A 13,156-nucleotide genomic window follows, 5' to 3' on the forward strand; every position below is an offset into this window, starting at 1 on the left:
ATGTAGGATAAGCATGACTAAAATATCAAAAAGATCTTTAGTATGCAAAGCAGGTAGCAGTGCTAAAATAATTGAACAATTCCTGAGTATATATTTCCATATGATTTCCAAATATAATCATTTGGCATCTTTATAAACATTACTACAAGGGCATTCTACTCCTGTGTACTTGCAGTTCTCAGAGTTACCTGTAGTGGTTTTTAAAATGACATCACATATTGGAGTTATCACACTGATTATAAATATATATATATATATATATATATATATACTGATATAGGAAAATTTCTCTGATTTACCATTGACTACCAGTGTCCTCCAGGACTAATAAACAGTTATAATAAATCATCTATGTCCATTCTAATGTATAACTACAATCTAACTGTGTAGCTAAATACAGTTTTTACTTCCAGCCATGAGGCCCAACTTTGAAGATAATCACTGAGAAAACATTCTAGGTATACTCAGCAATCAGGCAAAATGATGTAACATATCTGAGTCAGAAAGTATGACAAATGAATATTTTTGCATACTGGAAGCCCAAGCTTATCTCAGAGAAAATCCCCAAAATACTTGGGCAAATAACTTTCTGATGAAGTCAAATACAGCATGCAGTATAATTTTTGAGTGGAGGACTAAGCCTATAATAAGAAGTAATCATTTGATATCACATTTTTACTGGATATAGTTGACTTGGGTGGGGCGCTTTAGGACTGTGGTTCATTTGAATTGGTGTAAACAATACACCGGTTCTACTGTCCTACAGCCTCCATTCAGATGACTGAAGTCATGGGACTTTCAGCATAGCTAGCTGATGACAGTGCATACTATTTTGTCCCAAAATCCAGTTCAAGCGTGGACATACCAATAAGAGCCTAAGCTCTTTAAAGGCAAAGGACCAGGAATTGTACAGTTCTTGGTATAGAAGAAGACAGGCAAAAGTGTTTCTGAACTAACGTTAAATGTGGAATATGTTAGAATTCATGCAATGCACAGGACTGCAGGATTCTGATATCTTATTTAACTCTCAGATTCTATTCAACTCGATAAACCTTGACTGTGCTTCTACTAAATGCAGGTATTGTACTAGGAGCTGAGGACACCAAACCGATGAAATCCTTGCTGTCAAGAAACTCACATGATTCCCTAATTCTTTGTCAGCTTGCTGTGATCATATTTTCTTCCCAAGAACCTCTAAGAAATGCCTAGTGGATAGAACTTCGGAGTTCCACGGAGCATATTAACAATAGCCAAATGATGACTTAGGCTAGATTGTGTAATTCAGGTTTTGTCTGCAAAACTGAAAATGCTTCAGTAACCTACCTAAATTTCAATGTTGAGAAATTCTTTAAGAAAGACATCAAATGTTAAGATTTAAGGCATAGATACGAGACACATAATCATGCTTGGGTGAATTATGCACGGACCATGACCATTTCTTTACTCAAACGTTGTCCACGGCTGACAGCACAGTTAAAAAATGCGTGCAAAATGACAACTCAAATAAATGAACCAGAAAACCTTTCACTTTTCTTTTCCACCAAATTAAGATCAAGAGAGCTGGAGAATATTTTGTCTAGAGTGATAAAAATATAAGGGTGCAAAACTTCCAGGTACTTTTGCAAAAAGTACTTCTGTGACCTTTGGCTGTACAGCAACCTTAATAATGCAAGCACTGTTTTGAATGCAAGCATGTGGGAGCCATTTTCACCACTTTTGATGACTTCAGTAGGTTTAAGAAATGTTTTTGCATTTATTGCATAAACCATAAAACAAAGGAAGGGACTTTTGAACTACTCAGTGAGAGTCTATATATTAAAGTTTGTTTTTCAAAAATGTGTAACTACCATTTGCAGTTTTAAAGGTCTGCTTTCCGCCTACAAGTTGCCATTATCTCAAAGGTGAAATTTTAGCATATGACTAAAAACTTCCTATAGTTACAGCTTCATGATTCAGCATCTAACATCAATAATTCACAGTGAGATCATAGGAGGCTCTCTGTGGAAGGTAACGACATACACACGTTAGGAAAGGAAGCTTAGGGCATATCGAGAGCATTTTGAATTTAGACTTGTGGGCTGTGTGGGTGTCAGATGGTTGTCTCTCGGCTGGTGGGCGGAGATCCAGAAGGATCCTTGTTTGGGCAAGGCTCTTTGAGAAAGGCGAATCTGGGTTGCCAGGGATTCCCACATGTGGTCACCAGCTCCCCACGCAGACCAGCTCACGATTTCGCAGTTACACCGGGCAGGTGGGAAACCATTCTGCTTTCTGTGGAAAAGATTCTAACTTGGTTCCCTGCCATCCCTGAATACAAACGGGTTGGTTTTTCTTTTTTGAGCTTCCAGCCCTTGCAGCTTTCCAAAAATAAATCAAACCAGCCATCAGGGCACCGAAATAATACTACTGCTAATAAGCAGCTTCGCCTAGACTTAGATAAACAGCACTTCTGAGGTAAACTTTGCCCCGGAGGTCTGGAGACACTTTTTTAATGTAACCTGCTTACTAATAATTACTAGACTTCAGTGCATTAACCCTGGAAATAGATTTTAATAGCCACCCCTTAAAACAAAAGACATGAAAGGATAATAAGAAAAAAGTCCCGCAACTATTATAGAAAAACACTTGGCAGCCTGCTTCAGCCCAAGCTGAGGCCACCTCTAGCCTCCGCTGAAGCCCTCCACCCCCAGTGGTCCCCGCCAACCGGATGAGAGTGCGCGCGGGACCCGCCTTCCCCTCTCGGCCCCGCCCCCGCCCCGCCCCCTCGGCTCTCCTCCCGCGTGGCTCCTCCCTTTTCCGCTCCTCTCAACCTGATTCCAGGAGCTGGGGTCAAATTGCCGGAGCAGGCTGATTTGCATAGTCCAATGGCCAAGCTGCATGCAAATGAGGCGGAAGGTGGTTGGCTGGGGGTTGGCAGGATAACCCCGGAGAGCGGGGCCCTTTGTTCTCCAGTGGCTGGTAGGCAGTGGCTGGGAGGCAGCTGCCCAATTAGTGTCGTGCGGCCGGTGGCGAGGCGAGGGCCGGGGAGCGAGCGAGCAAGCCAGGCGGGAGGGGTGGCCGGAGCTGCGGCGGCTGGCACAGGAGGAGGAGCCCGGGCGGGCGGCGGGCGGCGGGACAGCGCCGGGGCCTGAGCTCCCGGACCCGCGCCTGGGAGTGAGTGCAGAAAGCAGGCGCCCGCGCGCTCGCCGTGGCAGGAGCAGCCCGCACGCCGCGCTCTCTCCCTGGGCGACCTGCAGTTTGCAATATGACTTTGGAGGAATTCTCGGCTGGAGAGCAGAAGACCGAAAGGTGAGTCGGCCTCGGGCTCTTCCGGCCCGAACTTCTCTTACCTACCCCGCGCTCCCCGGTGCAGCCGGGCTGTGGAAGGCTTGCAGGGGAGGAAGCAGAAAAGTTTGCACAGGGCAACTCCCGCCCTTGCTCCCTCGGGACTCTCCGTGGAGCGTCCACGGACTGAAAGAGCGTGCCCCCAACCCGAACGAACCCCGCCGGGGCCTTCGCAGAGGGCGGCAGTGGCCATCGCTGCCCGTGCAGCCCCCGCGGCTGGCAGCCTGTGGCAGGGGCACTCTCGGGACTTCTCACGGGACTCCCGGTCCTTGGGCGTGCAGGGGTCATGGGGGGTGACGGGGCCGCGGGAGCGCCGGGTTTTCGGAGAGCCCAGGTGCGCGGTGGTGCTTGCATTCGAGAGGGAGGGGCGTGGTGCCGGGCGAGGGGGGCGGCGATGGCCCCGAGGGCACCGGGGCTGACGGGACCCCTCGCCCTTGCCCGCGTGTAGGATGGATAAGGTGGGGGATGCCCTGGAGGAAGTGCTCAGCAAAGCGCTGAGTCAGCGCACGATCACCGTCGGGGTGTACGAAGCGGCCAAGCTGCTCAACGTGTAAGTGGGGCCCTTGCGCGTCGCCCGTGGCACCGCTTCCCGCCCCAGCCCGGGAGGTCGCCTTGGCTGGGCGCCCCTCTCCCGGCCGCGCCACTTCCTGTCGCTTTTCTTCTGCCCCCGCGGCTGCCCGTCTCGGAGGGGAGGGGGCGAGCGGGAAGGGCGGCGACCCCCGGGGACCCGGGCAGGGGTTGAGGGCGCCCGCGCTTCTGCGCTCACGGGCCCCGCCCGCTACCCCCAGCGACCCCGACAACGTGGTGTTGTGCCTGCTGGCGGCGGACGAGGACGACGACAGAGATGTGGCTCTGCAGATCCACTTCACCCTGATCCAGGCGTTTTGCTGCGAGAACGACATCAACATCCTGCGCGTCAGCAACCCGGGCCGGCTGGCGGAGCTGCTGCTCCTGGAGACCGACGCTGGCCCCGCGGCGAGCGAGGGCGCCGAGCAGCCCCCGGACCTGCACTGCGTGCTGGTGACGGTAAGGGACTGGGGGGCTGCGGCCTGCGGGTAGAGCCCCGGAAGGACGGGAGTCAGGGCTGGGTCGCCTGGCTGTGGATCTGTGGTAGGTGGGGGTCAGGAGGGTGGCTGGACTTTCAGCCGAGATGTACTAGTTTCATCATCAGGATTTTCTTGGTACAGGACATGTCTAAGCATGCTGGGGACTGCCAGCAGCGGAAGAGATCCCTGTGAGTCAGCAGTCAGCCCAGCTACCCCCTACCTACATCTGCACTGCCTCCCGTGACTAATTCCTTTAGCAGGGCAGATTAGATAAAGCCAGATGAATTCCTGGCTCACCCCTCATTAAGGAGTCAGCTTCATTCTCTGCCAGTCAGAGCTAAAAATAGAAATTGTGTAGGAGACAAACCTTGTTAATTCCCTGGAAATACATTAAGAGGATAGAGTGGAATTTTTTTTCTCTGCAATCTTGCTTTTTTTAATGGGTCTTTTTTTTTCCCCCCCGCCCGATAAAAACCTTTGGTAGGTAGGGAAGTTATGTTTTCAGGGGTAAATGTGCTACTTTTGTCTTCTAAATTTTGCTGTTTTTTGACTGGTCTAGTCAAGTGACAGCCCGATTATTTTGCTACTCCATAAAAGTACTACTCTGTCTCTTGGAGTATAGTTGATGGCAATTCCAGTTAACTGCTGTGCAGTTCTCATCTCATTGTGCACACAGCATGGAACTCTTTCTCAAAACTGTTTCACTCAGGTCAGGGTAACAAGTTTGGTAGAGCAAACCCGTGAATGATACTCTCATGCAAAACTGAACAGATATGCAAACACATGTATGTGGTTCAGCATGGGTTGCATGGGTTCAGACTTTGCAATGTGTAGTTTAATAGGTAATTACCCTTAACGCTTTTGCAGGGAACCCAACTACCTTGAAGAAACTTTAATTTTTTTGTGCGTCTAATTTGTCTCCATGTCACATAGCCAAACTATTGAATGTTCAAGGGTTTTCTCCTCACAAGTATAATTACTAGAAAATACTGTTTTTAAAAATAAGTTTATTTTTCTAAATTTGTTTCCAGAATCCACATTCATCTCAATGGAAGGATCCTGCCTTAAGTCAACTTATTTGTTTTTGCCGGGAAAGTCGCTACATGGATCAGTGGGTTCCAGTGATTAATCTCCCTGAACGGTGATGGCATCTGAATGAAAATAACTGAACCAAATGGCACTGAAGTTTTTGAAATACCTTTGTAGTTACTCAAGCAGTTACTCCCTAACTGATGCAAGGATTACAGAAACTGATGTCAAGGGGCTGAGTGAGTTCAACTACATGTTCTGGGGGCCCGGAGATAGATGACTTTGCAGATGGAAAGAGGTGGAAATGAAGAAGGAAGCTGTGTTGAAACAGAAAAATAAGTCAAAAGGAACAAAAACTACAAAGAACCATGCAGGAAGGAAAACTATGTATTAATTTAGATGGTTGAGTTACATTAAAATAAACCAAATATGTTAAAGTTTAAATGTGCAGCCATAGTTTGGGGATTTTTGGTTTATATGCCCTCAAGTAAAAGAAAAGCCGAAAGGGTTAATCATATTTGAAAACCATATTTTATTGTATTTTGATGAGATATTAAATTCTCAAAGTTTTATTATAAATTCTACTAAGTTATTTTATGACATGAAAAGTTATTTATGCTATAAATTTTTTGAAACACAATACCTACAATAAACTGGTATGAATAATTGCATCATTTCTTATTGTGTGCTCTTGTTTCTTTTAACTTGTACTTTATTAAACACATTTTACTGACGCTTTGCTCTATGCCAGGGCTATAATCAGAAAGCAGGTGATTTAAAGGAGTTGGAGTTGTTAGGAAAAAGGGATGGTTAGAGATTCAGCTTGCAAAATTTGAATAATTAAAGATCAATGGTAGTAGTGCCGTAATAAGATGACACACAAAATGTTGAGGAGGCAGAGAGGACAGAGTGACCAAAGTTACCTACTGTATCTTTTTAAAATCCAGTGCCCACTCCAAAACATAACTGGCATTTAATATTTGTTTCTTACATTACCAAAAGGTTGAGAGCAGTGAGTTTTAAATAGCAAGGTGTTTTGCCTTCCCACTGAAGTAAGGTTTTTTCCAGACATTTTTCACAACAATTTGGTAAAAACTCTCTTGCAGAGATGAATGAATTAAAGTGGATACACACAGTGGATAAAGCTGCTTTGCTTAGTGGAAATATTAAGTGGAACGAGCACAGTAGCAGCTGGCCTTGATTAGTCCTTCTTCATCCTGTTTTACTCGTGTAAATTGGAGATAAGATTACCTATCTTGCGGACTTGTGGCCTCTCCTACAACTCTGCAACCTCCCTCAAGGCAGGTAATACCTGGTTCATTACTGTAACCTGGTAGTTGACACAAGTGGCAGCAAGCAGTAGGTGCTGAATTAATATTTATTGAATAAATGAATGATTAGAAATAATGAATACAAACTACCTGGCACGTGATAGGTGCTCAATGGAGTGTGGCTGTTTCTAAAACCCAGGTGATAGCGATAGGAAAACTTAAGGCATCAGAGAGATCTGTGTTATGACATGTACATCTATATAACTATGTTTTTCAAAAGGAATTTTTGATCTTTATTCTAAATTCATAATGCTTAGCAATATGTAATAGCACGTACACATTCTTCAGACTGTTTTGAGGAAAATCTCAGCAATTACTCTAATGCCATTTGGTTTCTTCAAAATTTTTAAACTCTTGTTTTTCTTTCCTAATTGAGCATAACACAAAGTTAACAAAGCATTGAAAAACCCAATCATGAAACAGTTAATTTTAAACAAATATAAAATTAGCTGGATGGCTTCTATCTCTAATTGATGCCAATATTCTTTAGTTGTTGCCTTAAAAACCATTAAATCTACTTATTGCAAGCTATGTTACAACAAGGACAGAAATCCCCTCATCTACCTAAGGTGTATTGAACGTTGAAAAGTGGAAAATACCTAATTTTTCCACTGGCAACTTCACCTCAGTGTCATAAATAGCATTGCTTCCTCCTTTCCACACTTAGGCTCTTGGTAAGTTAAACTTTTATAATGAAAGGATCCATGAAAGTAGCTAATCTCCTATAATACATACCTGAGTTCCCAAATAAAGAAAAAAGGGTCATTTTTAGGAAAGAATTATTTGTATACTGTCGATTGAAATATTTCCAAAGCATGTTTTGAGATGCTTACTGGAGCCCTTGTGAAATAATTGCTAATTTTCATTTATATACGTCGAATTTTACTCTTTGATATATGGTAAAAGACTGAAATTTGGGAGATAAGTTCTCTTCAAATGAACAAAACTCAGTGGCATGATTTGACACCAAGCAAGTATCCCTCAAAGAAGTGAATACTTTTTTCTTTTTAACAATACTTTGGTAAATGTAAGAACCTCTGTGAAAAGGTCGTATTCATGAAAACCACCAAGAAATATTAAGCGAGTGCTTACTGTGGACAAGGGACTATGCTGGTTATATTGAAGTCTACCAAAAAAAAAAAAAAAATCAGACCCACACTCTGGCCTCAAGGACTTTGTATCACTACATAGATACAAAACAGAAAATTACCAGCAACATAAGAAAGGCCCAGAGAACTGTTCTGGAAGTTCAAAGGATAGAAATCTCCAGAAGGCATATAGGAATGGAATGGAGAAAAAGGTTGTAAACTCTTTGTTCATAAGCTAGCATCGTATTTTGCAAACAGCACAAAAATGTGATCGATTGATTGAAGATCGAATATAATTTTGCTAGGTGCTACGAAGAATACAAAGATGTGGCCTATTAGAGCATTTGTCGTTAAGTTGACAATCTATTAGGAAATCATTAAGCACATTAAAAAAAAGATAAGCATGTTCATTTCAATCTTGCTGTTTATTGAATGCCTATCATCTTCCTGGCACTGTGTTAGGTCCCAAGGCCACAAAGGTGAAAAAGCAGCTGCCTTTAAGGATGTAGGGATACGTGATACCTGTAATACTAGGTGACAAGTGATAATGAGTATATTCAAGACCTAAGTGTTCCTGGGGCCAGGGAATGTTTGCCAGGTTCAGTGAGACCTGAAAGATGAAGAGATCTGCCAGCTGAATGTGAAGGGCATTTACTCCAGGAGGAGGAAGTATAGCTCAGGAAGGTACACGCTGAAGGCATGTTTGGAGCTAGCTTTTGGGTGACAGCAACACTCATACAAGATTTACTACATCCTGAGCACTGATCTAAGCATTTTATCGACAGGAACTCATTAGCACCCTCAACAACCCTGTGGGAGTAGGTACTATTATTAGCCCCGTTTTGAAGGTGAAAATACTGACACACAGAGATCTTAATTTGCCCAGAATCATATTGTAAGTGGCAAGACCAGGATGCGAACATGTCCTCCAGTGACGGGTGATGGAGTGGGAAAGATGGTACAAACCAGAGCGCGATTTTCCGGCAGGCCAAGCTTCTTTTCTACTAGATGATAGAAAGCCATTAAAATTAATTGGTAAAACTAAGAGAAGAGACAGATGCCGTCACCACCAAGAGACAGACATGAAAAGATGACGCTATAGCTTACAAAGTCCTAATGTGAGGGTGGAAACTGGTAGCCAAGAGAAATTTGGACCACACAACGTATAACAATTTTTAAAGATCAGTTGTAAACATTTAAAAATGGGAAAATTTCTTAGCAAAATCCAGACTTTTATTGTTTCTTGAAAATTTGCTATACTGGCAACCGTGGGTCCACACTCCGTGGCAGCAAATTCGCTGGAGCCGAGAGGAGGCCCCTCCCTTTTGGACTTGGATTTCCAGTTTGCCGCAGACCTCACCCCTCCCTGTTATAACTCTAGCTTGCTGGACTCGTGTAAGCTTCCATCCATCATCCTATTAGGCATGTGAGGTCCACCCTTCGCCCCCATCCCACCAACTCAGACTGGGGCTTAGAATCTTCCTGTGTAAAATGAAGAGTTTACACTGTCAGAATTTCTCAAACTGTTTGGATGAAATAAGGCCCTGACGTGCTTGTTAAAAATATAACTTTCAAGACCCATTCCCAGAAGCTTTAGATTAAGTGGGGCTGGAATAAGGCTCAGAATTTATTTTTCCTGATTCAAGCCCCAGAAAAAGAAAAAATTTTATATATATGTATATGTTTTTAACAAGTAATTCAGGTAATTCTTATAAGGGAAGTTTGAGAAATAATGAATGCTCTCTCCAAGCTCTCTTTATAAATCTCAGGGATTAGGGAGGGAGAAGCTTCTACATGGTCAGTTTCCAGTTTCCCTTGATGTTAGCCCACCAAAAGGGATGCATATTTCTCTGCAAAGATTGCAGGGATTCCCAGGAAGAGGTGTACCAGAACCATTTGCCACCTGCAGACAGAGAATTTACAAGTTAACCCAGGTGATCACTGCACAAAAGGTGGGAGAGTCTGCAAACAGAATGGTTCTTACCTCTCCTTGAACTGACAAATCAACACACCTGTTCTGTGCTAGACGTGGTGCTAGGCACTTTGAAGACGAGGGGGAAGCTGACAAGCATGATTAAAATCTGTTATTGTTACACAATGAGCACTGCTCAGTGTCAGGCACACCGTGGCTGCTGAGAAGTAAGTGGGGCTTCCAGTTTGCATTTTTCCTTTTTTCTTTGTTTGTTTGTTTTTTGAGACCGAGTCTCACTCTGTTGCCCAGGCTGGAGTGCAGTGGCACGATCTCGGCTCACTGCAACCTCTGCCTCCCGGGTTCCAGCAATTCTCCTGCCTCAGCCTCCCGAGTAGCTGAGATTACAGATGCATGCCACCACGCCCGGCTAATTTTTTATGTTTTTGGTAGAGACAGGGTTTCATCATGTTGGCCAGGCTGTTCTTGAACTCCTGACCTGGTGATCCTCCTGCTTCGGCCTCCCAAAGTGCTGGGATTACAGATGTGAGCCACCGTGCCCGGCCACTTCCATTTTTCTTACAACCACTAGTACTTTCTGCCTTTCATGGATTTTCACATTTATTAATTCATTTGATTCTCTGCTAAAGCAACTGAGGCTCAGAGCAATCAAGAGACACCTCCAAGGTCCCATGACAAGGAAGTGGAAGAATCAAAATTTTACTGTGAATTCAGTCCTCTTGATGCTAGGTCAGTCTCTCAAAGAGGCAAACCAGACAGCAAAGATTAGACTGGGGAAGGATGAAACTAATTGAATCGAATCTTTTACTTCTCCAATAAGTGGGGCAGAGCCTTGGGAAAGCTAAAGGAGACAAAAAACAGGCAGGGGAGAATTCTAAGAACTGTCTTTGTTCATCTTAGAACTGGGAAAGTTCTAAGCATCATTGGAAAGTTGATCTTCGTGTCCCTGTATGCTTTTATGCTAATATCTTTCCTAGATTGTCTGAGAAAGAATTTATACAGAAAAGCAGCAAACTTTCTTAGTATCATCACTTAACACACGATTATATCACCATGTTGTAGTCATCTTACCATCACTGAAATGAGCACTCAGCAAGAAATGGGTCATCTGGACGTCTTCTGATTTGACTTTGCTTCTTTATATCACTGTGAAGGACAGGGCTAGCAAAAGATAAGAACAAGAGTACAGCTGTTAAGACAGTGGCCGCCACTCCAGGCCACTGTCTTAATACCAGCCTGTAATCCCAGCACTTTGGGAGGCCTAGCTGGGAGGCTTGTTTGAGGCTAGGAGTTTGAGATCAGCTGGGACAACATAGCAAGATCCTATTTTTATACGAAATAAAAGAATAACAAAAATGAAGAAAAAAGACGGTGGGCTTTTAGAGGCAGAAAGACTTGAGCTTGAATCCTGGATCCTAGCTGGAACTTGGGAAAGTTAGTGTAACTCTTGAAGCCTCAGTTATTTCTCCTGTAAAACAAGGGAAAGGAACAAGGCTCATATCATTGGGTTATGGTGAAAAGGAAAGGAAACGATGCATAGAAAGAACCTAGCTCACTTCCAGGAAGCAGTCAATATGTGTAAGCTACTAATAATTGCATCTTCCATGAACTGGTGATTTTCTATGCATGTTTATATTTCATTAATATTTAATTGTTTGGCTTGCAAATTAGTTATATAAGTAAAAAATAAACCACCCGGTAAACTACACAGCCCAGCATAACTGAATTCAGCAAGACACCATCCAATTTAATTATGTTAATTTTCACTAATCTAGTTTCCCCTCTCCATTTCCATTAACTTAATTTAGTTCTTTATCTCTCATTCAGGCTATCAGAACAGTTTCTGTTCAAAATCAAGGTTGTGAGAACGTAAGTACCGTGTATCAAGTACTGTGCTAGAGCTTGCTCCAAAAAGATGATTTTCATGACACAGTTGCTACCTGCAGTTTACTGTGGGAACGATAGGAAGCTGACAGACACAGATAATTTCCAAGCCAGAGTGGTGTCACGGCAAGCATGAGTATGCACAATGGGTGCGCGCGCGTGTGTAGGGGGTGGTCAGGAAGCCTTCCAGGAGAAGGTGATGCTTGAGGTGAGTCTTGAAGAGCATTTAGGAGCTCACTGGGGTGAGGGGTGAGGCATGTGTGGGGCTCTGTGGTGTTTGTTAGGGGGTTAAGTATTTAAGGAAGGGAGGGGAGAAAGGCAGGCTGAAGAGGTAGACAGAAACAGATCACAGAGGATGTAAATAGGGGGTGGGGTTGGAGGAGAGTGACAAGGATTTGGAATGGAAAGGAGTTGAAGAACTAATAAAAGAATAGTGAATACCATCCCCCACTCCCTACTCCCCACTGAAATTAGAAACATGACCTCCAGTTTTTCTTCACTAGTTTATTTTCCTTGTTCATTCTAATTATCTTCATGTCAAGACTCTGCTTAAAAATCTCTTACCGGCCGGGCGCGGTGGCTCACGCCTGTAATCCCAGCACTTTGGGAGGCCGAGGCGGGCAGATCATGAGGTCAGGAGATTGAGACCATCCTGGCTAACAGGGTGAAACCCCGTCTCTACCAAAAATACAAAAAATTAGCCGGGTGTGGTGGCGGGCGCCTGTAATCCCAGCTGCTCGGGAGGCTGAGGCAGGAGAATGGCGTGAACCCAGAAGGTGGAGGTCGCAGTGAGCCGAGATGGCTCCACTACACTCCAGCCTGGGCAACAGAGCGAGACTCTGCCTCAAAAAAAAAAAAAAAAAAAAAAATCTCTTAGCAACTACCTTCCCCCCATATAATTCAATACAAACTCTTGGCCTTTGATTATTTGAGCCAAACTTCCTTCCCAGCCTTGTCCACATTCTCCTTCCCATACTTCTGTTGCAAAGATCCCTGCTGCTCTAGCACTCCACTCTTCCTTAGATCTTGGGGCTTTTGCACACACTATTTTTCCCTGCTGAGAATATCCTTTCCCTATTCTTTACCAACAAACTCCTACTCGTTCTTCAAAGTCCAACTAATATATTATCTCTTCTGTGAAATCTTTTCTGGCTCATTCAGGCAGAACAATTTCTTATGATAGCATTTACCATATTGCATAGCAATTTATCTGTTTATTTCCTACTGCCCCCGCACCTGTTACCCCCACTCCCACCATCCTTGTGTTTTCTGGGTTTATCCCAGGACATACCCACCACAATGCTGGTAGGAGCTCAACAAATAAATAAATTTCTCTTTGTTCTGCTTCTATAAACCAAACGCACTGTCATTCATATTTAATGTTTGAGTGGGCTATTTTTCTTTTTGTAGTTATGTTTTATGAACTCATAAGGTGCTACTGACACTTGAAGTTTGTGGAAGAACTTTGCTCCTTAAATCTATTAGTGGTAGGCTGTCAATATTCAAAATGCTTTTCTATAATTCATT

At 43.9% G+C, this 13,156-nt stretch overlaps 1 protein-coding gene across 3 annotated transcripts; it reads left to right on the top strand.

Moving 5' to 3' along the window:
* The first annotated feature begins 2,849 nt into the window (after nucleotides 1-2,849).
* GADD45A (growth arrest and DNA damage inducible alpha) lies at nucleotides 2,850-6,070 on the top strand. Of its 3 annotated transcripts, XM_063624021.1 has the most exons (4): nucleotides 2,925-3,285; nucleotides 3,770-3,871; nucleotides 4,110-4,347; nucleotides 5,399-6,070. In XM_063624021.1, the coding sequence occupies exons 1-4, from the start codon at nucleotides 3,242-3,244 to the stop codon at nucleotides 5,510-5,512; spliced, it is 498 nt and encodes a 165-aa protein (XP_063480091.1). In that variant the 5' UTR covers nucleotides 2,925-3,241; the 3' UTR covers nucleotides 5,513-6,070. The 3 variants fall into 3 exon arrangements, with proteins under 3 accessions (XP_063480093.1, XP_063480092.1, XP_063480091.1); XM_063624023.1 differs by lacking the exon at nucleotides 4,110-4,347 and having other exon boundaries at nucleotides 2,850-3,285; XM_063624022.1 differs by lacking the exon at nucleotides 3,770-3,871 and having other exon boundaries at nucleotides 2,907-3,285.
* The last annotated feature ends 7,086 nt before the right edge of the window (nucleotides 6,071-13,156 follow it).

This window comes from Symphalangus syndactylus, chromosome 12, assembly GCF_028878055.3.
Source record: "Symphalangus syndactylus isolate Jambi chromosome 12, NHGRI_mSymSyn1-v2.1_pri, whole genome shotgun sequence".
In the NCBI taxonomy this organism is placed as follows: Eukaryota; Metazoa; Chordata; class Mammalia; order Primates; family Hylobatidae; genus Symphalangus; species Symphalangus syndactylus.